Source organism: Blennius ocellaris (assembly GCF_963422515.1).
Source record: "Blennius ocellaris genome assembly, chromosome: 18".
Taxonomy (NCBI): domain Eukaryota; kingdom Metazoa; phylum Chordata; class Actinopteri; order Blenniiformes; family Blenniidae; genus Blennius; species Blennius ocellaris.
In genome coordinates, this window is record NC_137667.1 from 4,724,151 (window position 1) to 4,751,067 (window position 26,917).

Sequence of the window (26,917 nt, forward strand, 5' to 3'; positions counted from 1 at the left end):
ACCTCGTCTCCCTGGGCCTGCTCCCCACGTAGCATTAATATCCCAGGCTTTCACTCAAACCACTTCCCGAGGAATGCATCTGATCGCAGAGACTCCATAGTGTGAACAGCACGCGTCGCAAATGCGTCCCGGGAAAAAATTTGTCATACATAAAACGTAAACGTCAACGGTGCGCAACGTGTTTTCGTTTAAGAGGATACACATATCTCAGTTATACAGTCTAAAACTTTCCAAATTAACTTTGGAAAAGAACATGGTTTTAACCCGCCTGCAGAGACATGGTGCCTCATTGTGGTCTGAGAAGAGGACACCGTCCAGAGCAAGATGGACGACTCACATCACAGCCAGGTCATTTAGCAGAAGTGACGTAGAGGTAAGAAACACAATCCGATCTCAAGCAGTTAGCCTGAAACGCACGATACAGACTCGTGGAAATAGTCTGCGTCAGGAGTCGCCACATGTGATTGAGTCACCTGCAAACAGGCCCTATGACAACACACCTCACCGTCTCCATGACAACACACACACTTGCAGTGAAACTGGCACTTTAATTATTCTTTTCCACAACTACTTGTACTTTTATTTTTTTCTTTTGTTTAACTTTTTACAAGTTTCAGTCCTTCAGCTTTTTTTAGACTAACAATTCTTTCACTTTTTTGAACCACCACTCCTTTAAGTTCTTCGTCTTCTTCTTCTTCTTTTTCAGCATTACAGTTTATAGCTTTTTTTCATCTCCAGCATTCACGCCTGCAGCTTCTTCAGCAAATGCAAACTTTCAAGTTTCATGATGATCTTTCCCTTCATTTGTGGTTGTTTTGTGTGATTGAGGGGCCGTCTGACAGCTTCACCCTCGGGGCTGTGTCCGTCGGTTCAGTAACCCTCTCATGCATTTAATGAGTGTTTCAGCCTGTGTTGGGAACCAAACACACAGATTGATTTTGTTGCATTTATTGTCTGAACGGCACCTTGGATCCCAGCTGGTTTGGTAAATTACTTTCTGAATGACTTGCAGGATTCTGGAATCAGTCTCATTTTGCCGCAGATCTACTTTTTGTACAATGAAAAGATCTTTCAGTTTACACAGCAGAGCCATCTTTCATGGGAAATTGTTCTGGAACTTGAGCCTAAAAATATAGAAAATCTTTATGTCTGGTTAGGGATTCTCCACACGCTGATAGGCCGCCTTTATCTGTCCATGATTTATGTCATATGATCCTTTACTTTCACCCTTAAATTCCTTTTATAAGTATTTCTTTGACTGCAAGATGCTTTCTCTCCACGGTAAGCTTCTCGTCAGAGCATGACAACAAACATGTCAGGGAGCTTTCAGCTGCTGAACCCAGACTTCTCCATGAATTCCAAGCATGCAAACCCCTCAACCAAAACCACATTATTGACAACGACAAAGGCACCGCGGCAGAAAAGTCAGGCATATGACCTGCATTAGAATGGGCATGGTTCTGATAATGCGTGAAGAGGAATGTGCAAAATGAAAGGATGACTGCTGCACCAGTAACAGGGTCATTCGGAGAGGAAATGTGGGGAGTTAAAGGGAGAGTAATTCCCTGCATGCTTAGCCTTATTAAATATGTAGCACAAAGGAAATGTGTTCTCTTTTACTCTTTAGCACCAGACCCCCTCTGGCCGCCAACCAAGTGATGCACACAGACCGCACGGTCAGGCCAAAGCCCACTGAATGTGCAGCGTGGAATCGGAGAGAAAATGTTTTTCAGAGAGGGCATATTGGCTGCTTTACTTTCCTCCCCCGACCTTGACCATCCTGAGGCTGTCAGCTTTTCCTCTTCAGCTCTGAGCAAACCACCCCCCCCCCCCTCCCCTCCCCTGCCTCCCTTTAAATATTGAAGATGGATAATGGTGTTCGACTTCTTCCTGGGGCCAGGCAGAAAAGCTCAGAGACAAGAGAAGCAACCACACACACACACGTGTGTCCGCACTTGTGCCGAAAAAAACAAACAAACAAACAAAAAATCCACCAAATAAATCAAGATTCATGTCTCAAAGGAAAACTCAGCAGCAACTTCACTTCACCCAATGTGGAACAAGAAGCTGCTGCTCCCCGATTTCTGTGGAGCAAGTCACACATCTCACACTCCGTCTGAACAAGCAGCATTGTGAAGTCATCATTCCTTATCAGCAGAGCCGCCATCTTTTTTTTCCCTCCTTAATCTCAATCCCCATTAAATCTGTAATCACAGCACAGATGTTGTGTTACGACATGAAATAGGGTGCGCTAATGCTGCTCAGTGTCGGGCTGCAATCACAAATACACAAGTTAAAGGTTCCTGAATTGTCTGCTGGAAGTCTTCACACAACTGAGCTGCAGTTCCTCCATTCATCTTCTCTACCCATTTGGCAGACATAATCCCAGCCGAACCAAAAGCAATTTCAGTGGCTGTAATTGACTTGAAACGTGTCCTTTTTGATATTGGAGGGAAACCAAGATACCCAAAGAACACGTAAACCCAATCTGCGAGCATGCCATCCAAACAATACCGATCAATGTTTCACATTGGTAAAACATGCGTTTTGCTCACTAGAAAATGAAAAAAAGAAACAACTCATAGAGTTTTATTAGTTTTATTGTATTATACTTTGATCTGATATGTCAACGATTCACTCGAAAAACAAACAAAATAAAATATACATTTGACTTTCTCAACCCCTGCCCGTCCCACTTCCAAAAACAAAAACAAAGGCAAATATGAGAACAACAAAAACAAAACAAACCTAATTGACCCAAACAGGTGGGCCAACATATATAAGTTATATTATTCTCTCTGGCTATAAAGTGCAAACAAAACACCACATGTTCCATTACTGTCAACTTAAAATATCAGCCCCTTCTTTATACTGTATATAGTGCAGAAATAGTGGTGCTCACACTTTCGGGAAGACTTCAGAAACTTGGATGGGCGGTGGTGGTGGTGGTGATATTGTATATGTATGCCTGTGTGAAGAATGAAGAGGGTTACATGAGGCAGACTAACAGATGGGTGCACATGGTTGGCCATCTGCACAGGCGACAGCAGCGCTGTTGTATTCTTCAGTCTTGGGAGTGTTTTTTTTTTTTTTAGGGGAGCTCGGTTGGCAGGTAAACACGGTCCTCCAGAGGGAGATAACAGAGTAAATATGGACAATAGCTCTTCAGCAGCATCTTAAGAAAGTGAAAACGGGGCTACGTGCTGCAACATTCGCTTAAATATCATTAAATTGACTGTTATAGGCAAAGGTAACATCTTCAAGCATGGTGTGCAAAGCCGTCAAAGCATGCAGACAGATCATCAGCAGTCGTTAAATGTTTTTTTTCTGCATGCATATTATCAGCTCAAGCTGATTAAGATTTAATATCTTCTAATTGATGTTATTGTTATTATTGTAAATCCCCTCCACTGAGTAAATGCAATGTTTCTGGGGAAAATCATTTGAATTCTCATCGCGTACACACAAATGTTGGCAACTATTATAAAGGAACGAACAAAGATGTTGCTTCGGGTCTTAATTATTTAAGCAGACCTGACTTCCAGAGCATCAGTGCTGGTGTTTGCATTAGAGACACAATAACAGTGTTCAACTAAATCTACAAGACCTGAAAAACAAATATTTTTGGTGTCATTGCTGGTATTGCCGAATCCAGAAACAAAATATGTGATAGCAAGCGATGCCATCCAAAGATGTAAGTGGACTAAGAATACTAGTTAAGCTCACAAACAATACAACTATAAACATTTTAAAAAAGCCAATTCTGATTAGTCATGCATTGTAACGTGCTACTAAAAACTTAAGGTTATTTAAGGTACCTCTTTAGATGTTCTTACATAACCAAAAAGCAAAGATAAGTATTGAACCTTAAAAGAATTGAGGGCTTCTGGGGACTGCTGTCTTTCTTTATTATGCTCCACCATCTGTGTAAATGGCAGTGAGGCAGAGAGATTTGTTCAATCGGTGCAAATGCAAAGGCACAACCCAGGTAAGATGTCCTTGTGCGAACAGGGAGCCTAAAACCACACACACACGCACACACACACACTCCTCAGCTGCTTTCTCACTGTGTTTGCACACACTGGACGGCCTGAGCTGCTGTGTGAACCGACTGCAAACCCACACCAGGAAGGAAAAAAAAAAAAAAAAAAACTCATTACGGTACTGTTGTGGAACGTTTGTGTAAAAAAGGGACACATTTTGGACAGGAGGAAAAAGAAGAGAACATCATCATTTACTTCCTGCGTGAGGCCCAATATCACATCCCACACACACACAGAGTGTTGAGGGAAATAATCATCCGCTGCTGTATAAACTGAAAAATAAAGAGGGGCATGTTATGAGTCTAGAGAAATCTTGAGATTGCTATCAGAGAGGCGGTGATGTGTCAGTGAGTGGGTGTTTGTGTGTGTGTGGGGGGGGGGCAGTTATGACAATCGTGCAGCCCTGTTGGTCAAGAGTGTCCAAAAGGAGCCTGTGTGCTCAGAGGTCTCTGAACAATGACCGCGTTGCCCAAATCTGCCTCTTCCAGACTCAATTCTCTGTCGCTGAGCTCCCTGACGGGGAGCGACGTGGTCAGGATGAAGGGTGGGCAGTTCCTCTGGCAGCGTGCCACGAAATCTTGAACGTCAGTGATCCTGGAAGAAGGAATATGAATAAAAGATAAAGAAACAAAAGCACATAACAAAAGGCGGAGCGATTCCCCGCTGAATACTTCTGCTCCTGCTTAGCAGCCAAGCATTCCCAGACAAATACTCTAATCCCTCCCGTGACATGTGATTTCTCTCTGAAGCACTATACTAGTAACATCATCAATTATTAACACTGGCCCAGCATACACAAGCAATCCTTATAGCGGGACCACTGCTCGGGCACTGAGGGTGGCTTAAGGTTGGAGGGGTTCAGTCCTCTCTATCCTTTAGCGACTAACCCTGTTATATAAATGCTGCATCGCTGTTATGCAATCCCTCTCTGGGGATTTTATGGATCCACGCCGTTGCAACATCTCAGATTATGTTTTCTGCAGCCCCGTGCACAGTGGCAGGAGGACACAACATGCAGGGCTCCTTCAGCCCTCCTACTCCTGCACACTAGAACAAAGCATTACGTAATCCTACCCCACCACGACCACCTCTCAAGCTACGACAAACAACAACAACAACAAAAATCATCCGAGTCGTCCCTTCAACTGTTTCTCCCCTACGATGCTTGAGATTGTGGGCTTTGCAGACGCAGTGACAAGATTTTCCTCTTCCCGAGCTGTCACTTTTTGTTTTTGATGCGCAGGATCTATCTGAGCACGTCGCGGACGTGGAGCGGTGTAGTATTTTAGCTTTTGTATCGTGATACGCACCGATGGGATAGGTTGAACCTCTGCACCAGTCTCCTGCCGTCGGCCAACCAGATCTGCAGCGAGGTGACGGGAAGGGCGTGGTCTAGTGTTACCATGGGAATAGGAGGAGATTCTCCGTCCTCGTGCACAGATGGTGACCTGGCCACTACTCTGGGAGCAACGCTGGAAAATGCACAGGAATAAATAACGGAGTAAGCATCAGTTAAAAGTGTGCAATTAATGCAGATTATAAAACATTTTTCATTGAAAAGAAAACTGAAATTTTTTTTTAAATGTCACGCTGGGAATTTTTAAACTCCCAAATTGGTATTCGTGCAGCAATGTTGTGAAAGTGTTGAGTTTCTCGGATTATCAGGCCAAACCAACTGTCACTGGTCAGACATGTGGGAATTTCTGATACCTGGATTTAGAGGGACACCTAGTGGTGCAATGTGATATAGAATAGTAGTGGTGAGACGCAAGAGCTGCACCTTCAGACCCACAATCACTGCCTGGAAACACCAAATCCAAGAGGTTTGAAGCTTGACATTGGTTTCAATATGGAAATGTGTCTTTAGATCTCCAAGTGCCTTTAAAAACTTGATTTTGTGGTCACAAAATACTGATTTCTCTCCTGCTGATTCACTTTAAAGCATCAACAATTAACACGTCAATTTTTAAACCACTCTTAAGCTTAAACTTTGTGTTTGATCATTCCAAATTTGACTTTCACCCTAGCGGCGACTGCTTACCTGCCTAGTCGATATCCTCGGCCGCTGAAGGGGTGAAAGGCCTTCTTCCTGGGGACATAATTCTCCTCGGTGAGGTCCTCCACGCTGATCTCCAGCTCCTCCTCCTCCGCCCTGCTCTCCCACTCTGTGGGAAGCTCCCTGGGACAGATTAAAGATCATGTTCAGGGGCCAGTCAGATCAATCAATATGACAAATGAGCTGCACGAATGAGCATTATGCTTAATCTATCTTAAGTCGCCCGACAGAGGTCTGGCAGGAGGACATCCATACTGCTAATTTCCTTTTGGGGGGGGGGGGGATGACGGCGGGGTCGCCTGTAAGATCAAACAAGTAGCGAGCCAAGGGCGCGGGTGATTCACCGTTCTCCGTTCGTCCGACACCTGTACCGTTCTGGTTCTGAGAACTCAGTTTTGGAAGAACTTTGTTGGAGATGTGGCTGTGGAAAGCTGAACTCAGGCTTGTGTTCCAGATGAAGAAGCAGAGGAGAGCGAAGATCACACAGTAGTATGGCTCGCTTTTGCTTTCACACTGGCGTTCCCGACAGCAGACCACAAGAAGTAAACAGCGGTTGTTTATTGCGCAACTTCTGTACACTGCGCGGGGCTAAATGCGCTTGTGGGATGACCGCGGTTGTATTTGTTACCGGCTGAGAGCCCATCAAGTAATGATGAAATGCAAAACAAAGTGAAAACAACTCAGGTTATTTTCCCTAGCTGGTACCAAGCAATGTGATTCTGATCACGCCTCAGATTGGGTCTGCACAAACGATTTGAGTCCACGTCTGCCTGCGGGCTCGGATAAAAACCGCACCAGGCTTTGTTTAGAAGCAGACGGAGGCCTGTTTACCAAACGCTTTTCGGTGCACAATGGGGTTCAGATGGCAGCATTTACGCCTGAGTGTTATGACTCACACGAACCAGTTTTCATTTTTTAATCAACCCAAACTTGACACATATCCTCTTAAGTGTAATAAATGATGTCATATATTTGTGCACTGGGTAATCACTGGTTATTCTGGTGGTTTACTGAGTTAAGATGTCTCAATCAGACGTCTGATACATGGAAATCATCAGAGTTGTGTTTACTGAAAATCATTTATTTACACACTACAACTTGTTTGCATGAAACCAAGGAGCGAGTGTGTGCTCTTTCCCCGAGAGCACCGACGAACTACTTGAAATAATTTCTAAGACAGCTCTCATAAATAAGCCCCCTATAGAACTGTAAATACAGTGATCATCTCTTATTTAGCACTCCTTTAGTAGTCGCATTGAGCTTATCAAACTCACCCCCTCTTAATAGAATCCAGGAAATCTTGATTCTCTGGTATCGTGTAGCTGCGAAAGTCCCCGTCGTTTACGGTGAAGCCGTCCTTCCACAGCCTCACCACCATCTCCACCTGCAGAGGAAACAAAAACACAAGTCCTCATCCACACTGTGGCCGGTAAGTAAACACTGACCTGGACAATAGGTCCATTTGTACATTTGTATTGATTGATTTAAGATGCACAGCTTTTATTGTATGTTTTTATTGATTGATTTTATATTACGCACAGCTGGGACTGCACTATCTATCTATCTATCTATCTATCTATCTATCTATCTATCTATCTATCTATCTATCTATCTATCTATCTATCTATCTATCTATCTATCTATCTATCTATCTATCTGGATTATTTCTTCTGCTACTCTACCACATTTACAGAGATGCACTTCAAATAAACAGATGTTGGATGTTATTTTTATCAAGTTTTATTAATACGTATCACATTCTTGAGGATTAAACTGGGAGCCACTGATCGTTTTGACATTTTACAAGAAGCTGTGAAACCACCTGGGTCCGATGTGAGAACACTGTAATATGAGGTAATGAACAGCTCCTCCAGGATAAAAAAGATAAATAAAAACTAATTTCTCCCTTTACATTCGGTCTTTTTTCTTCATTAAAAAAAAACGATCTCTCTGATCAGGGCAAAAAATAGTTTGAACCACCTTCAGCTTACAGATCTATAACAGGCTTCTTACACACTCGCGTGTTACTGCAGAGGCTGAGTCAACGCTTTAACCCTTTAAAATGCAACACCAGGACCTGAATTGATGCGCTACATGCTGGTGTGTCACATGAATGAAAGTCCAAGTGTTTATTTCCAATTAAAACACTGTCTCCCTTTAGTAACATTTACAACGTGTAGTTTCCATTACACTCAGGCGCATCTTATTCTGATTTCTAGACATGTACCCCTGTTCAGAAAATGTTTACTATTTCTGGGTGGAAAACCGGACCAACAAAGGAAAGTCTCCCATAAATGTGCAATCCACCTCATAGTTAAATATACATTCTACTCCTACAATAACTATTGTGATTTCACACGTAACCACAACTTGTATTTTTACATGTGGAACTCACACTGCAAACTAGTCACTTTTATATGCTTTTATCTGTACTTTTGGACCATTGAGCAACTCCGAAGATAAAGTCCAACTGCTTTTAATTATTTGACTATTGTATTCACATGAATAAAGTCAGCACATGAATAAAGTCAGCTGAATGACACTGTCCCCTTTTTGTTGCTTCTAGCAAAATAAACTATTCTTTTTCACATTTTCCCTTCAATTCCCACATGCATTAATGAGCCCCTTCATTCCCAATTTTCCATTTGCTGGATGAGTTCTGATTGATGCCGGCTCCAGCAGACCAGGAACTATCCACAAGAGCTTCAGTTTTGGAGAAGCTCTGAATTAGAAATCCTCACACTTATCCAAACTGTTCAAATACTGGCCCATATATTATATTCCTCCCACTAACAGCTGCCATGATAAACAGACTATTGTTATTCACTTCACCTGATTGATCCTTATTGTATTATTATTATTATTATTATTATTGTATGTTTCAGTGTGTGGTATATTGACGAGGGACGGTTTTAGCTTGAGGTATTTGTGACTGACCTTCGAAGTCCCGGAGGCATCGTAACAGATCTTCTCCACTTCGTCGAGGAGGTCCTCTACAGAGAAACTTCGCCTCATTGCAGCCTCCTCTTCATTACTCTCACCCACAACCCTTTAAAAAATATATATATAGAGAGAGAGATAAATATCAAGCTTCAGTAGATTTAAAAGGCTTCATACGATCAGTCACGATCCATAAACCGACGGGCGCTACTTGGGAGTTCTCGCCTGGACACACTCCTCCATATTGACAAGGCAAGATGGGGAATTGAACAGCCAACGCTGGGATCGGACGTCAATTCGCTCAACCCACTGAACCGCAGCCACACATATTGAGTGTAAGGTTGACTCATTATTTGTCACTGGGTTTTAGCCTGCAGTCACAGGGCCCTTTGTAGAAAATTCTGGCTTCCCTTTAAGCTTAATTTGTAATCAATTGCCGACTATAACGCAATGATCTCTGCAGGAATATTTATTCTCATAGACAGCTTAAATACTAGAAAAAAAAAAAAAACAACAATTCCGCTCAGGGGATTTCTGAACTCGTAAGTACATTTTATTTGTGCACTTTTCACAGACACAGAGTCACAAAGTCCTTCACAGGAAAAACAGATAAGAAAACATCTTAAAAACTAGTTTCCATTTGAGTTGGTGATAGTAGTAAAATTGCAAAATACTCATTTCAAATATGATTAAAACTATTAGAGTTTATATTGCATTTACGAATTGGCATTCGATTTGCAATTTCCTATGAAAACATATTTGATAAAGAAGGAATACTCAGTTAAAAGAACATACGAAATACAGATGATAAGATTCAAATATTAATTCAGATTGTGGCTTCTGATATTAAAGGTAGGAAATTAAATTAGGTGGTGTCACTCGGGGGGGTGAAATGTATGACCCTTGTGTGAAAACTAATAATTACGTAGAAGACACGAACTACAATTTTACTATATTACTGTTACACCCTGGTATATTGCTGACCTGCTTCACCATGACAGCATAAATAGAGCTCTCAGGTCTGGCCAACAAAAACTATTAATTTGTTCTATTTTATTGCATTTGTTTATGTTTATGTATGTTTTGCATGTTTATATCATAGCTGTTACTCTACAGATTGAGCAATTTTACTACATATTCGTATTATTTCGAATGATTTTATTTCTGTTTTTTATCGTTTTGCTTCTGTTAGGTACTTTGTGATTCTTATCTGTGGAAAGGTCTTATATAAATAAATTTTACTTACTTGTTATAAAACTGACTTGCCCAGAGGATTTAAATTATAAGGCATGTCTGAAGTAATTTCAAGGATCATGTGGCTGGGCCAAGTGGAGATCAAAGTATGATCGCCCAATAAACATCCAAAATTGATACTTTGCTACATGTAAGTGAGGATTTGTATCATCCTTACCATTGGTCATCATTCTCTGCTCCCTCAGAGTCAATCTCTTTCATGACGCTCTTCGATTCCCATCTGAGGAAAACACACACACATGCTACAGAAAACAGGGCCTGAAATAGCGTGCAGGACACATCGGGGAGTTTCCTGGAACATTTCACACATTTATCACACAATCCAAGCATACACAAACAGTTTAACCAGCAATAACAAACAGTCAGAGACATTTTGATGACAGATAACCAGACAGTCTTGAGCGATGTTATCGTTAATTGCGCACGCAGGCGTCGCCAAGCCGTGAGCGCGCATGGAGCGACAGAAACGTTGAAAAAAAAATGGAAAATAAAAACTCACACACACAGCAGATGCTCGTTAGCATGCGCATTATGAGGTTAATACGTAATTTACCAGTCTGTGTTTGCTCGGATAATCCTGAGCTGCACATCTGCAGCCACAAGTTAGAGGTCTGCTCAGCGGGGCTGCCAGATCTGACACACACTTTTCAGCGTTGTCATTTTAGCTGTATAATAGAAATTATTTTCAGATTTTTTTTTGGACCCGAATTGTTCTCTGTAAATTTAATAACTTTGATACAAGTAGACATAATTTTTAATTAACCCCACCAATGCGAATTTATTCAAACTCAGCCTTTTGAAAATATGCATAATTGTGCGGAAAGGTACCCAATCTGGCAACACAGTTGCGCTATGCGTATGGCGTAACACAGCCGTAAAGAATCACCCAGGTGTCGTAACGCTACTCCACTGTAGTAATGTAGTAGTAGTAGTCGTAATGATAATAATAATAATAATAATAATAATAATAATAATAATAATAATAATAATAATAATAATAATAATAAGAATAATAATAATAATAAGAAGAAGAAGAATAAGAATTTCCACTATCTCCTCAGTCTTTATATATGTTTTGCGACTGTTGCATTAAAGCTTACTCTGTAATTATACACCATCCTCTCATCCAAAGAGGAACAATGAATACTAACAGGAAATAATTAATATTTCAAGATGTGACTGACTGATTTTCACAATCTTCTAATCACTGCAAACCTACAGAGCCGTGTTGAATTTGGATTTTTACTCTCTGAACAAATACGAAATTTTCTGCACAATCACAGCTGTGTTTATGCACACATGCCGCATTCTATTAAAAAGAAATTTCCCTTAATTTTTATAAAATGACTTTTCAAAGGTCGTTTCAGTGTGTTCTGTCATAGAAATTTCAATATTTCTCTTTCAAAAACAACTGATTAATCCAACTAAACAGTTCCATGTATGTGATCATAATGACTTTGAAAATATTTATTTTTTTACCCTGCTTGAACCAGGAATGTGAAACAGATGGCTGGCAGAGTTGTATTGGCAATTAAGCCATAAATGGAATATGCAACACACAAAATGTCATTTTTACTGGTGTGTGTGTGTGTGTGTGTGTGTGTGTGTGTGTGTGTTCTGGTAGAGAATGTGCTGTGACAGTGAAGCGCATGGGACAACGTGACAACTATCAGGAATAGAAAATATTAAAATTAAGTTAATATCTGGGACTGCATGCTGCAATGTCAGAAAGAATTGAACTGCAAAGCAAACACACTTTGTGTTAAAATGATCTGGCTGATATTTTTGAGGGAAGTAGTTAAGAAATAACACTCTCTGAGGTGTTAATCCTGCCTCCTTTATTTTAGATTAACAACAATTTATGTCACTGAAATACCTCATTAACCCGATTAACTCAAAAGAAAGTGAGTCACATAGAAAACAACAGCTTGATACAGTTTTTTTATTTAACAATTTTTTTTACTATAAAGGCTGCAAACACACATTCACACCTCAATTCGAAGTCAAAATTGATCTCAAATGCATGTTTTTAGACTACAACACATGACTTTCAGCCCAATCATATATTGACTGCAATTATTTATTTATTTATTTTAATAATGCAAGAAAAACTAAAATGTTACAAAATTTGCTGGCCTTTTACCTTTTTAGATACAAATGTTTTATAATGTAGCTTATTATCTGGATATCGTTTTGATTCATATGTTCAGATCCATTTTTATAGGCAATGTGTGTATTTATTTGTCCTCCTATTGAATAAAGGGGCTATATTGGGCTGAATGATCTGTGGCTGTGAGAACATTGTGTGCTTTTTAGCTGTAACTTGGGGGAGTGACTTCATGTTACTGTGAATTCCCTCCGTGATCTCTGCACAATTTAACCCCAAAATCCTGTTGTCTCTGTTCAGCCGGCATAAGATCCCTGCAAGAAGTAGGTTAGTGTCTCTTTGGGGCAGCAACAGTCAGCAAAAATTAATGCACCTGCCAGAGAGAGGGAGAGATAGAGAGATAGAGAGAGCGAGAGAGAGAGAGAGAGAATACCAACACCACATTTGTTTGCAGATCGGAGTTAGCATCGCTAGCATGTTAGCTCATATATCACTGTGTGAAACACTGCGCGGAGAGCGTCTCCATGGCAACAGACGCTGATCTTTGATTTCCTCCACGAGGTGCCTCTCCCATCCCATCTTTGTATGGGACATTATTTCTATTGCTTCTTCTTTTTTTTTTTTGCGGGGATTTATTCGGAAACCGTTTGTCATTAATATCCCAACAAAATCTAATAGATTGGTTACTGGATGATGACAAATCATGGCTGAAGATTTCACGCAATTTGGGTTAATAGTTTTTAGCGAAAAGTTGGTCAAACAAATACATACATACATACATACATACATACATAAACATAACCTTCCGCCCAACTTTGGTGGTGAAGGTAAAGAGCAAGAGAGAGAGAGGGGGGGAGAGCGAGAGAGAGAGGTCCAAACAAACAGAGAGCGAGAGGGGGGAGAGAGAGGTCCACACTGATAGAGAGAGAGGGACAGAGAGAGAGAGAAATGGCGCCTCGGTGCTGAGCTCACTGAGCCAGTGTTTGGAGCCGGCTAGAGATCCAGTGAGGGCAGACAAAAGGAAAGAAACATGGTGAACACAAGGAAAAGCGTGCGGACGCGGAGCGGCCCCTTCATCTCATCCAGGACGAGGTCGTCGTCGAGAACCGTGCGGAACTCCGAGGAACATGTAAGCCGGTTTCTTTCTCTCTGCCGGCGAGCTAGTTAGCTGGCTCCGCGCTAGTTGGCTAAGGTAGCCGTAGCCGTGGCCTGAAGGTGCTCCGCAACAAATGCCCGGCTCGCAGCCAAGCGAAGGCGCTGTGCACACTGACACCCGCTCAGTCACGCAGGCACGGCGTCGACGGGTTGAACGCAGGGATTTGTGCGCGTGTCATCCACGCGGGACGTTTTGTGCAGCTTTGAGACTCCCGGCTAGCCGCGGCTAACTCCCGGCTAGCCCCAAGTTGAGTTCCCTTTGTGTTTGGGCATTTGCACCCGGCTGACTTGTTTCGCCGTCGCCGCCACGCCGTCGCCCTCCGCGCAGAGACGCCGTGGGGGTTCTCCCCTCACGCGGGACTCCCGGCACCGTGGGTGGCTTGAGTGTGTATATTTGTCCCTGACGTGGGGAGATAAAGCGGGAGTCGAGCTAGGCTTCTCTGGGTACGGCTAGCCCGACAGCCATAGCTACAGTGGGGGAAGGGAGTCCCTGCTTCACAACAGTTGGCTGGCTCAAGTCCCGAATTTAGCAAGTCTGAACTTGGTGAACTTTGTGTTGTAAATACTTCGGGCACGCGCGCGAACAGTTCAGGCGGCTTTTTAAGCGTCGGTTCGATCACGCCGGACCCCGTATTTGTAGAACGAGAGGTGCTAAAGTTGCTAGCTTTTGTGTTTACTCTGATCGTGTCGACCCACAGGCTGTCTTGACAGTCTTTGTCTAAAAACGTAAACACTGGGATTACTGGAGGTGTGGACTTCACGTTACACGAACGAGACGAGTAATCCTCCGGGGCCGATCGTCTCGGGCCGGTTATTATCGCGTGTGTGAGCTGTGGAGGATTGTTTGGTGGAAGTTGCGGTTCAAGAAATTCCAGTCTTTCCTGCTCCGAAGCAAGGATGAGTGGGGACAGCATGATGATGTGATTTGAAGGCTGCAACCTTTAGACACTCTCTAATTACAACACAGCTACAGAGGATTTCTCTCATTTGCTTGTATTGGATCTTAGAATGACCAAAATCTATAATGATTTTAAATAAAGATCTGGTTTCAAAACTGTGTGATTTGTACACTGTGGGTACATCCCTGTGCTCCTCAGTCAGGCGTCATCTCAATCCAGTCAGACAAACCCCTCAGCTGGCATTGCAGACAGTTGCCCATGACAACAGTGGGATATCATATCAGCAGGGGAAGTTTAGCTGTGAAGGCCATGAGCATCAAGGGCATATGTCTGCTTGGCGCTGTGATTCACACAATACGTTGAGAAGTTGTCTACAAGGTGTTTCGCCTTGTCCTGCCACTCCTGTCAAGTTTTATTTGGGGATCTCACTATCTACCGCCCTTGAAGTCTTTCATGCCACAGTAGAATTGACTTTTACTTACCATCTGGGCTTTGAATGCCATCTGACAATGCTGAATTTTTCTACAGTTATTACCAATATGCTGCGATTGTGTTTCACATGCCTGGTCCTGTTTTCTTTCTTGCATTTTTTCCCCCCCCTCAATCGCTGAGGTTTTGATTTTGTGTGCAAATGCTCAACAGAAGGAACCCAGCAGTGATGCAAGCAGTCCCAGCAGCCCGCGGTTGGCTCCCCCTTCTAAACGAACGCGGCGGCAGGTTACCTCTGAGCCAAGCTCCAGTGACACCTCTCCATCCCCTCAGGCTAAGGGCCAGAGGGTCAGCTGGGACATCCCCACCTACCACACCAGGTCAGCCGTCTACTTTCATTTAATGCCACGCACAGAAGCTGCACTCAAGACTTCAGCAATGAAAAGTAATTAGTGTGCACAGAGACCAAGTGGTGTTAACCCAGTAATACCTGGAGTGGCATTTGTGTGCTTGTGTGAGCGAGTTTTAGATGATGCCATGGTGTTCAATGCTGATGAAATGCATTGTGATTTGCTGAAATACTCCAAATCTGATGGAATCCAGTTGTAAAGGGAGACACGCTCAATATAAAAAGACTTTGGGATTACATGTTGAAGTTTATGTGTACCAGAAAAAACATTTTGATAGTCAGACCTGGTCTGAGAGACCTGCCTATCACTATCTTACAAATCAGTGCTTACTGATTTTATTGACCTTAATGTATTGCACTTTATTGGCAGAGACGGTCATGTGTAATTGATTATTGTCCTCTAAGCATATGTCAAACACATTTTCACTTTGCTGCTCTGTTCCCCAGGCTGTCGTCTCGGATAATGCAAAATGGGCACGGTAAGACAACTTCTTTTTAACTTATCTTCAGAAAAAAAAAACCCATCTGGTGTTGGTAAGTGTTCATTTGGAGAACCAGTTCTAATTTTTTTCTTCCCATATCTTTGGATACTTGTAGCCCATATGAATCATAGGGGCGAGGAGAGCGGAGGGGGAGATCACTCCCGGATGAACGGCCATGTGGAGTTGAAGAGGAGCTGCCGGGTGAAGAAGAGCCAGTTTGAACACCTCAATCAAAGCCTGCTGTTTGATCAGCTGGTCAACAGGTAGCCTCAGTCACGTCTTTCATTAGAAATCTGCCCCAGACAGAAGACAAAATAAGACCGATTCTGCTGTGATGTTTGGTTTTGTTTTTAATACGTCTCTCTGTGGACTTATGAAGACTTGTACATTCTCAGAACATAAAAAGTTTTCCCAGTTACTCTGAGAGTGTCGGCACCTTGGGTTCCACAATCTGAAAACGACATGCAATAGCAAAGAAAAGTTGTTTCACAATGAAGGAGTCTTCTGCACATCCCACAAATGCCTCGCAAACATGACATGAGTAAAATGGAATTAAGCAAGTTTTACCACGAAGTATTGCGACAACAAAGAAAAAAATCTACCAAACGGAAGCTTCCTCGATTTTTGTGCGAAGTTTCAGTTTTTTTCTGAGCAGTTTATCAAGCGTTTGCACAGTGCAACAGTAAAGTTGTAAACTTCCCTTTCTGCTTCAAAATATAGCTGAACGTTGAATGTATATATGGTGGTCAGCACCTCGGTACCTTATTCATCCCCTTATATACTAGGCCAGAGAGACCTCGTAACACAAGTCGAGAGAGAGATGATCTTTTAACTCTCTACCTGCCTTGTGTTTCTTTAAAAATACCTTCACTGCGTCTCATACGGTCTCTTCCTGTGTGTTTGCAGCACCGCTGAGGCAGTTCTCCAGGAGATGGACAACATCAGCAGCATCAGGCAAAACCGAGAGGTGGAGCGACTTCGCATGTGGACTGGAGAAACTGAGGAGGTCAGCGTAGTGCCGGTTTACCTCAGCACACCGAGTGTTAGGAATGCCTCCACCCGACGATGTGCAGACGAGAGGCATGATAGCAATGGGGCTCTGTTTGTTTTATTTTTCCTTCAGGAAAATATGGATATGTATTCTCGAGTGAAACGCAGGAAATCCATGCGCAGGAGCACTTTCAACATGCCGGCGCACCACAAAGTCATGAGCAAGACGGAGGAGGAGGAGGAAGGGACGGAAGGTGTGTTTCCTTCTCGTGTTTTAAGAGCGAGGGAAAAAAAGATCTCAAAACATGAATATCTTTGTGGTGGCGTACTTTAAAATCTCATGTTTGGCAGTCCTCTCTTCCCTTTCAGAGTCTCATGGCGAGGAAGAGGAAGAAGACGCGGAAGATGACGACGAAGATGATGAAGGGGATGAAGCAGAGGAGGCAGGGGAGGAGAACGACAGGCCGTACAACCTGAGGCAGCGCAAGACCGTGCAGAGATACGAGGCACCACCTATCGGTAGTTATATTTCCTAACCCCTAAACAAACAAAGCCACAAATGTTCCTCCCACCAGCCCTCAAATTTGCACGATTATCTCACAAATTTAAGTGTTTGCTCCGTCCCGCCTGTTAACCACCCTTCACTTTGTGTTCGTTCTCCCAGAGCCTGTCAACAGAAGGCAGAGTAACCCTTCCCTCTTCGACACCCACAGATCCCCAGCAAGGAGAAGCCATATAAGGTGGGCAAAAATGATCTGCAAGAAGAAAAGAAAGAAAAAAGAAATCATTCTCAAATCTGACGCTAAGCATGTTCCAAATTGTCAACCTCCAGCCACTTTCAGCTCACGCGACTAATGATCTCAGAGCTGCTGTTGTCTGCTGAAGATGATGATGGTGCAGTTGTAAATCAGAGATTTTATCGCTTCTTCGACAGAGTGAAGAAACACGCCATACACAGCAGCGACACCACGTCGTCTTCTGATGAGGAGCGGTTCGAGCGGAGGAAAAGCAAGAGCATGACTCGGGCCAGGAACAGGTGCTGCTGGCTGCTTTCTTACTCTTACCGCGTCGGAGGATCTTCTGCTGTAGTTATTTACAGGCAACAATAAGTTAATAGCATTTGACATACTCATTGTTTATTCCACTGCTGGTTTTCTGCCTTGTTTAAGCAACTTGGTAAGCAGGCTTCATGGTGAGTTAGAGGTTGGAACGACGGGTGTCCAGGCGTTTCTGTATAGTGATTGCATGTTCTCCCTGAGCGTGTGATTTATAAGCAATAATAACATTCCACAGTACCAATTTATATTGCGTTGATGTGTGTATGTTCAGCCAGAAAATCTAAATGTAAGTTCAGCCACTGTTAAGGCAATATCGTCAGCCAAAAAGAGAGTGAACAGAATTCCAGTCAGATATAATACTCTCTGGTTGGAGCTACCATGGAAGTAGGAAAGTTTAATTCCATGTTGCAAAGTAATAATACATATGAGCCCATCATTTATGTCCTTTTATACACGCGAGGATAATTTGTAGCTTGTCTTTAAAAACTAGCATTAGCAATTGAATCTTGACTCTCACAAAGAAAAAAAACATCCAATCCAGTCCACTTAAGTTTTAACACGACCACACCAATCACACTTTACATTTTTCATCACATCCTTTTTTCATTTGTCTGAATTGATTTCATTTATTTTTGTAATCGAGTTCTGTTTTCAGCTTTTTCCCAATTTGTCAACTACAGGGACAAGCAATTACAACATGCCACTTCGTCTTTTCATTTAAACAGCTGCCACATTTAGTAGTGTGCAGCTGAACTTTACGTGATTGTCACATATTTTTCGATGCATCTTGAAGGCTAATTAACATACTAAATCTTAAGACGTGATTACAATGCAAGATGATTCCCCCCGTATTGCAAGTCCATCTTGTTATACCATTCATCCTCTTCAGTATTTACACAAAGTTCATTGTAACCACATCTTGGCGGCAGACTGCACATCCAGCACATGGACCTGGGGAAAACAAAGTCTCATAAATCCCAACAGCTCCATAAGTGCTCGTATTCCTCAGCTGTAATTACTCATTTCAGCCCCATTTGTATCAACAGATGCTTGCCCATGAACTTGACAGCGGAGGATCTGGCCAGCGGGGTGCTGCGTGACCGGGTGAAAGTGGGCGCCAGCCTTGCCGACGTGGACCCCATGAACCTCGACAGCTCGGTGAGTGCAAATCCTGGCAGATGTCAAAAAGGCAGCGAGAGCAGAGCAGGTGTGGTCTGAAAACTGGGACACGTTCAAACTTTTACGAGCCCCCAACTGCACAAAGTCAACTTTTCTTCAAATGGACTTCTCAAGTGTTATTTACCGGAGTTTTAGCTGCCATATAGGAAAACTTCTCTAGTTCACTGAGAGACTCAAATTACTTAAAATGTGCGTGTGTATGTGTGTTTGCAGGTAAAATTCGACAGTGTGGGTGGCCTCAGTAATCACATTCAGTCTCTGAAGGAGATGGTGGTGTTCCCTCTGCTGTATCCTGAGATCTTTGAGAAATTCAAGATTCAGCCTCCCAGGTGAGATTTATGACAGTTTATTGCAAGAATTTCACTTTACTTGAGTTTTATTTATGCGGTGCGTCCCGAGACTGAATATACTCTCTGAAATTTATCGTATTAGATATACGACGACTTCCTTCTTGCACACGGGACAACTTGTGAGGTCGTTCCACCCAGCATTGTTTACAGTGTGCACACTCAAAAAGCCTCAGTCTATTTATTTGACACTTCTGTTCCTCCTGTAACATGTCATCCTCACAACCGTCCAAATGAATTGAGATGTTGGATTTTAAACTTTAACAATGAGATCCAACCACTTTGGCTTGTCGTCTTCCACCCAACATGATCACTAACTCACATTCCTCATATTCCTCTTGTTTCTAAGACTCCTGGTCTGTTGTGATGCACTTGGCTGAAAAATAGACCACTAATATAGGATGACATCACTTTATCAAATCTATTTTCAGAGGGGGAGAAAGCCAGCCTCCTATTTAATCTTGTTTTAGTTCCTTCTTGAGTAGCGGAGAAATGCGTAGTAAACAAAAGTTGGGTGAAGCAGCTCGTTGAATACAAAAAAAACCTCAAGCAGATATTCTTAACTGCATGATTGAAATTGAGATGTCCTTTTTTTTTTTTTTTTTCTTTCTTTGTCCTCTAGAGGGTGTTTGTTTTACGGCCCACCAGGAACGGGAAAGACTCTGGTTGCGCGGGCGCTCGCCAACGAGTGCAGTCAGGGAGACAGGAAAGTTTCCTTCTTCATGAGGAAAGGAGCCGACTGCCTCAGCAAGTGGGTCGGGGAATCAGAACGGCAGCTCCGCTTGCTCTTTGACCAGGTCGGCTCATTGCTGCGATCAGCGTTTTCTTGTTTCTTGTGCCTTTTTGCACAAAATATCACGCTTCATTGAGAGTTACGTGCTCGTTATCGAGTTTCATTTTGGAGGTGTAAACTTTGACTTTGCACTTTTGTATGCTTTCCATCAGGCTTACCTGATGAGACCATCCATTATTTTCTTTGACGAGATTGATGGTTTGGCTCCCGTTCGCTCCAGCAGGCAAGACCAGATACACAGGTAAGACTTAATAGGCTTGTATCTAATGCTTTGTATTTATCTAGTCTTTAAAGCTGCCTTTTCATACAGTCCATTTTCAGATTGTGATTGTGAACAGCCTTTTGTATGGTTTAAATTGTTTTGTGGGTCTGTTGTTGGCTTCTATGTTAACAGAATAAGCATCTTATTTCTGTCGCATTACTGCACAAATGAAATAGATAACATTTTATTTTCTCTCAGCGCTGTATCCATCTATGTATTTGCAAAGTGCTGCGGTTATTTCTCTGGCCATTAGGTGGTGCAGGTTTGCTAGGAGAAGATATTGAAAACTGCTGGCACTGCAGCTTTGATTGTAAATAAAAAAAAATCTCAGGGCCTTCATGGCTGCATCTCTTGAGTATTTATTTCTTCATTTGGACTTGCTCAACAGTAGCAGTGGAGAAACAAAGAAATGCACTTCTCATTTCGACCAATTCTTCTAAGCAGTGTGTGAGGAAGTATCCTATTAAGCAAACACAGCTTGCAATTGAGTGTCAAATTATGAAGTGTGGATTTATAATTCAACAAAACAAATGGCAGGAAAATTGCGTCTCTTTCTGGCATGCTGGGTAAATAGGGCAGACGATGAAAAGCACGAGGCACTTTTAGTCACAACATACACCGGAGTCGATAATGTTTCGATCTTATACAGTATTTGACCTTGTTTGGTACTTTTAAGTTGGTATTTTTGTCTGCCAATACCACACATTTAAATAAAACCTTTGGGGGTCGTGCTTCAACGCGACTGCATGCTACATATGTATGCGTCTGTCTCTTCAGTTCTATCGTGTCCACTCTGCTGGCCTTGATGGACGGCTTGGACAGTCGCGGGGAGATAGTGGTCATCGGTGCTACAAACAGACTTGACTCTATCGACCCGGCACTCAGGAGGCCTGGACGATTTGACCGGGAGTTTCTGTTCAGCCTGCCCGACAAGAAGGTGAGACGGGAGAGAAACGTCAATACTGTGTACACCGGGGCATGTTTACACTGACACAATCATTTTCGCTGCACTTTGCAATTCTTCAGATGTCTTATTTATAACGCACTTGCATCAGTGTCTCGTGTCGATCCACTGGATCTGTAGTTCCCTGTGCAGCGGCTAAAGAACAACATGCAGAGCTCTGTAAGGGGTGATATTTTGTCCATACATCTGTGTGCTCACATGCACAGTGAACTGGAGAGACGGCAAAGAATAAGAAGTAATTAGTCTTTTTAGTCCTGTGATTAAAATGACTGCATACATTCCCTTTGGCTATTAAGAGCTTGTATCTTCTGCACTCTTGGATGTTTTGATTCTGGAAATAAGTGGTGAAGCAGATGCTCATTAGATCTCTAGGAAATTGAAACTCCACTCCTCTCCTCTCGGCTGCAGAAAAAAACAAAAAAAAACCCACAATGTTGAGCGCAAATGAGATTTGGTCAAATAAGCCTCTTGGAGCAGGTGACTCCTCCTCATCGAGTGTGTCTTCCTAGATCGCCTTGCGTCGTTTGTCCGCACAGCTGGATCATCGGTAATCAAAGCAGTAATTTGCAGGCTGGTGCTGGCAGCCCACCAGTTGTGGTTGCTTGCTGATTTAAAAAGAAAAAGAAAAACCTTTCTCTTGTGCAAATAGGAGGTCTCTCTACACATGCAAGTTTAACTAGCCTCCAGTGTGGCCCGAGCAAGACGGCTTTATGAAATCTGGCTCAGTGGTGTCTCTTGAATAGAAGAGGAGGTGTGATGAAAGATGATGAAAACTCTTGCCCCCGATTCACGACAAAGACGGCTTTGTCCTTAACGCCCAATCATCAAAGCCGAGTCTCGTGGAGATGTTGCAAAGGGGTGAACTGCTGCAGTTTTGGCAAATCCTTGACCTCGGCCTCCTCAACCATTTGGTGGTATCACTTCTGGATCAACTTAAATCTCCAGCGAGTGATACTTGTTTGATACTTTGTTGGTTTTTTTTTTGTCTCAATTAACTACTTGTGTTCTCTTTCAGGCCAGAAAGCACATTTTGGAGATTCACACACGGGACTGGAATCCTAAATTGGCTGAGCCATTCATAGATGAACTTGCAGAAAAATGTGTCGGTAAGAGTGACGCTGGAGTGCGCATGTGATCGGACACGTTGCATTCAGTACTTTGCTTTACTTCGTTGGTGTAATGCAACAAATCTGCCATTTTAAATCAGTATATCCACTCTAAAAAAGAAAAAAATGATCTGGGGAAAAAAAAAACGGTAACAGAATGTGTAGCTGAATCGCAAATGGCTGTGAAAATGTGCACAAATTCCAAGTGTCATACATTTCAACTCACTGCCATATGAACAGCACGTTAAGAAACTCCACATGTGATCCAGATGATGGTGTACTGAACATGGACTTTATTGGAGAAGATGTTAAATTCAGGAGTGAAGAACACACACTGCCCAGAGGCAGGGCAAAACAAATCTGATTGCAGATTCTGGTTATCCCCGGTGTGAGTCTCGATTGGGGATTTGGGCTTTTCTGTGTGGAGTTCACATGTTCTTCTTGTATGTATTTATACTGCTTAAAATCTGACCGCACGTTAGAAAGACATGTACCGTATTCTATTGAGCGCACCTGATTATAAGCCGCACCCACAAAACAGTACATATATAGGTTACATATATAGGCCGCACTTGACTATAAGCCACGTTGTAACAGGGCAGGAATTTCACTGCGGGAATACAGGGATTGCTCATATTTTCATCAATTCCTGCAAATTTGTCTTCGTGGTGGAAATTCCTGCACACAGCTCTGTCTGTGTGTGTGTGTGTGTATGCGTCGTCCGAGTACTGCAGAGAAGCCTGCAGAGAGATGCACATAGGGATGAAAAGAAATAGACAATCACAGAGGTTTTTTTTATCTGTGTTGATAAAGTATTTCATCGGTTATTTGCTGATTGTGATTCTGAGGAGGAAGATTTTTCAGCCGCGGAGTCCAGCAGGGCAGATTTGCATGAAGCACCTGAACGCATTTACTCACGGCATTCAGCTTGCCGGAGTTCCGGACCACAGAAAGCAGCACAAGACGAGGTCACGAAGTGCAGAAATATCACTTTTAGGGCAAGTTTTGGAGAAGCAAAGATGCTCAAATCAGCATGTTTCTACATGCAGAAGTAGAATCTGGCGGAATGAAGCCTGTTAACCAAAAAGAAAATATCCATAAATTAGCCGCATCATTGTATAAGCTGCAGGGTTCAAATCATGTGAAAAAAGTAGCGGCTCATGGTCTGAAAATGACGGTAGTTTTTACTTGTACCTCGGTTGACTCCCTCCACAGGCAGGCGCCGTCTTCCAGTGCTGTTGGGCAGTAGCTAATCCACTTTAAAGAACAACTTAAAAAAAATGAATAATTAACTATCAACTATTATTAGTGGATGTTTGATCTGTTCAACTTCAATACACTCTTCAAAATCACCAACTCCCCTTGTAGAGCTGAAATAGACATGATAATTTGTGCCAACGGTGTCTCACTTAAGTCAAATCATTTCCTAACACTTATGTCCCCGATCCCAGGCTACTGCGGCGCTGACATCAAAGCACTTTGCACAGAGGCGGCCTTGGTGGCGCTGCGCCGCCGCTACCCCCAGATCTACGGCAGCAGTGTCAAACTGAAGCTGGACGTCACCTCCATCGTCCTGGGGCCCGGCGACTTCAGCAAGGCTATGAGGGCAATCGTCCCGGCCTCCCAGAGGGCCCTGGCTCCCCCGGGCCGAGCCTTGTCCCCCGCCCTCAGGCCCCTGCTGGCCAGCTCTGTCTCCTTGGTGCTGAACGCTCTGCTCAGAGTCTTCCCCCATGCTCAGTGTACTGACAGGGACAACACACACGGTAGGCATTTGCTGTGGTCGGGCGCCGCTTCTTTCCACTCTCCTACCTGTGGTTGTTGCTTGCTCTCCCACCGAGGCTCTTGATCCCTTCTCCCTCGCCACCTGTCTCTTTTGTTAGCTAGTTTCTCCCGTGGGCACTTTGTTATATTTGATTATCGCTCAGACTTTGGCCATCATTATTGAGCTTTGTTTTGCCCTCACACACAAGAGACTGCAGTGGAACACCCCCCCCCCCCCCCCCCCCCGAGTATGCAGAGGTGATAGCACAGAGATTGGATAACTAGTCATCCTGTGAGCACTTCAGTAACTCAACTCCCAGTCCAGTCAACAGAGGAGTGTTTACAGCAGATTAGAGCCGATGGAGCACTTGACCAGTGGGAGATTGCTTGTAGAAATTGTACTTTGCACGCCCAATAATGACAGGAAATTCCCAGGGTGCTGCATCACTTTAAATGGCCATTACATCTCGCCTGAAGAGCAGCTTCTCGTTATTGAAATGACTCTGGGGTTATTGGGAAACCTCAACTTTGGATACAAACTTTCCCCCCTAAATTTTCCACGCTTGTGTTTAAGAATGGGAATCGGGATGGTTGTGTAAAGGTTGTTGTTTTCTCTCTCGCGCCAGGCGTCGACAATCACCGGCTCGAAGAGGATTTGTACAGCGACGACGACAATGAGGGTGGCTCTGCTTCCATCTACGAAGTCCATCCGGATGCATCCCCAAAGAGTCAACTCCCCTCCTCCACAGACATGCACAGACCCTTTCTTCATTTCTCCTCGTGAGTTCCCTAAATCCTATTATGATTGGATTGACGTAGATTTTAAGGCTGTGGAGGCTTCTTTTTTCAAGATCCATCAGTTCTATTTGGCCCATGCGTCTTATGTTTGACACCTCTCGTCTAACACATATTGTCATGATAGATACGCTTTTCCATCAAATGTGTGTGATGGTTAATAATAAAACGAGTTTAACACATTGCCACCATTTCTTCAATTAAGAGCATTTATGGGAAAGTGAAAATAGGCCACCGTGTCAAATCAAGGCACATTCAGGCCGAGAGACTTCATAGAACATTTAGTTGCACATCAAAATACTGCTGCTCACGACTGACACTGAATTAACTTTTTGACTGTACAAAGAATATGCCAACTCTGTCCTTTTGAGCATCACCAGCTAAAACTTAATGTTTTAACTATGAACTAAAATAACACACGACTCCCACAGAAAAAAAAAATGTTTTCTACCTACCAACATGCAGCTTCCTAATGAGCATATGCTTTTTTTTTTTCTTTCAATATGAGTAGTTAAAGCATGGAAATATACAATGGTTGAAATGAGCAAGAAAAAAAGGTGCATTGTGACAAGAGTTGTTGTTTTGAGAATCTTCAGCTATGGAGTGAAAAGGTCTGGATCAGAGTAGAGAATGAAAGCTAAAAAGAGAGCAAGACAAACCTGAGACTCGTATAGCAACTGCAGTTCCTTTCAGAGACGAATAAAAGCATCTGGGGTGAAAGAAGTGAACTGCTCAAGGACTGACCCGTCGCTTTTCATCTGCAACAACTATTTGTTGATGAACCTGTGAATCATCTTTTGAGCTTCTGTCCTTCAGCAGACTGAGCCGTGTGAGACATAGACAAAAGAACACTCCCTCGAGACATTATGTGTATGTCTATAAATTAATAGAAAAACAAATCAGATTGGAAACAAGCAGCATGAAAGTAGCACCTGCCGTGTTGTTCAACACCACAGACGCAACGCGTGAGATCCAAAACATTCATACTGTCTGGGGATTTATAGATACCACTTATGATTTAGGACAGATGGAGGAGGAGAGGCAATCATTTTTGCCTTACTGAGTCATTTCTCTGAACAGGAGCAGGATTTGTGGGGTGATCCACATGCAAACTTTCAGCGCAGCTCATATTCTGTGGCGATATTGCTCGTTCCATATGACGACCACTCAACCCAAAACATCATGCTGTTGAAGTTGAAGGTTCACCAGAACTGGAGGACACCTTGAGTCATTCCTATTTGCACTTGTGTGGAGCTCTTCTTCTTTTTTTTTTTTTTTTGTATTGTGTACACCTGCGCCACCTGAGTGCAGAGTAGGTTCTGCTCCAGATGCTTACAATTTATTGCTGATGAAGAGGTAAATGAAGCCAGTCCTCGTGTCCTGACCGCAATTTACTTAAATTTTTTTCTCCCCCAAACTCTTTCCCCCTGCAAAAAATGATACATCCAGGTGTTTCTATTTGTGCTGATATTGTTGGTTTGTATTCTTTCACAATAGGACTTGTCATGCATTTATTGTTTAACACCTGCTGGGTTAAGAATTACCAGTTGTGTCTTTGCAGTTAGTGATCACAACAGTAGAAAATGCAACAAAGCCTCCACTCAACTGCATTTTCCTTGTTTGACTGACCTGCAATTGTAGGGTGAGAGGCATTATGCTAATTCTGAACTCTCATCTGCCTCCAGCTCTGCGCTTCAACAGCCCACAGCATACAGGCCACGTCTGCTCCTGGCAGGGGCCCCGGGCTCAGGACAGAGCTCCCACTTGGCCCCTGCCCTTCTTCACCACCTGGATAAGCTGCCAGTGCACCGTTTGGACCTGCCCACACTCTACTCCGTCAGCGCTAAGACGCCAGAGGAGTCCTGCGCTCAGGTGAAGCTCGCACACG

At 43.1% G+C, this 26,917-nt stretch overlaps 2 protein-coding genes across 3 annotated transcripts in view; one reads left to right on the forward strand and one right to left on the reverse strand.

Annotated features, from left to right (window-relative positions):
* Window positions 1-2,634: 2,634 nt before the first annotated feature.
* ubxn2a (UBX domain protein 2A) lies at window positions 2,635-10,926 on the reverse strand. 2 transcript variants are annotated; one of them, XM_080513838.1, is made up of 7 exons: window positions 10,847-10,926; window positions 10,451-10,513; window positions 9,037-9,148; window positions 7,374-7,483; window positions 6,085-6,222; window positions 5,354-5,515; window positions 2,635-4,637 (listed from the first exon to the last, which is right to left on the reverse strand). In XM_080513838.1, exons 2-7 carry the CDS (start codon window positions 10,492-10,494, stop codon window positions 4,454-4,456), a joined length of 750 nt encoding a protein of 249 aa, XP_080369964.1. In that variant the 5' UTR covers window positions 10,495-10,513; window positions 10,847-10,926; the 3' UTR covers window positions 2,635-4,453. The 2 variants fall into 2 exon arrangements, with proteins under 2 accessions (XP_080369964.1, XP_080369965.1); XM_080513839.1 differs by having other exon boundaries at window positions 10,793-10,896.
* Window positions 10,927-13,394: 2,468 nt separating this feature from the next.
* Window positions 13,395-26,917, forward strand: part of atad2b (ATPase family AAA domain containing 2B) — a 70,650-nt gene continuing 57,127 nt past the window's right edge. Inside the window, exons 1-18 of the mRNA XM_080514171.1 lie at window positions 13,395-13,529; window positions 15,097-15,263; window positions 15,740-15,771; window positions 15,890-16,037; window positions 16,681-16,780; window positions 16,898-17,018; window positions 17,134-17,283; window positions 17,429-17,504; window positions 17,699-17,800; window positions 18,869-18,980; window positions 19,215-19,330; window positions 19,971-20,145; window positions 20,294-20,382; window positions 21,181-21,340; window positions 22,383-22,473; window positions 23,925-24,236; window positions 24,861-25,014; window positions 26,715-26,901. Coding sequence (XP_080370297.1) covers window positions 13,431-13,529; window positions 15,097-15,263; window positions 15,740-15,771; window positions 15,890-16,037; window positions 16,681-16,780; window positions 16,898-17,018; window positions 17,134-17,283; window positions 17,429-17,504; window positions 17,699-17,800; window positions 18,869-18,980; window positions 19,215-19,330; window positions 19,971-20,145; window positions 20,294-20,382; window positions 21,181-21,340; window positions 22,383-22,473; window positions 23,925-24,236; window positions 24,861-25,014; window positions 26,715-26,901 — 2,391 coding nt within the window. The 5' untranslated portion in view covers window positions 13,395-13,430. The remainder of the gene's footprint in view (window positions 13,530-15,096; window positions 15,264-15,739; window positions 15,772-15,889; window positions 16,038-16,680; window positions 16,781-16,897; window positions 17,019-17,133; window positions 17,284-17,428; window positions 17,505-17,698; window positions 17,801-18,868; window positions 18,981-19,214; window positions 19,331-19,970; window positions 20,146-20,293; window positions 20,383-21,180; window positions 21,341-22,382; window positions 22,474-23,924; window positions 24,237-24,860; window positions 25,015-26,714; window positions 26,902-26,917) is intronic.

Bases quoted from the DNA above. Each gene is read 5' to 3' on its own strand.
- ubxn2a (XM_080513838.1), bottom strand. From the start codon at position 10,494: ATGAAAGAGATTGACTCTGAGGGAGCAGAGAATGATGACCAATG. The intron at 6,223-7,373 runs GTGAGTTTGATA...AATCTGTCCCAG, and splicing joins CTGGATTCTATTAAGAGGGG to GGAGCTTCCCACAGAGTGGG. The intron at 4,638-5,353 runs GTGCGTATCACG...TCCTTCTTCCAG, and splicing joins AGGTTCAACCTATCCCATCG to GATCACTGACGTTCAAGATT.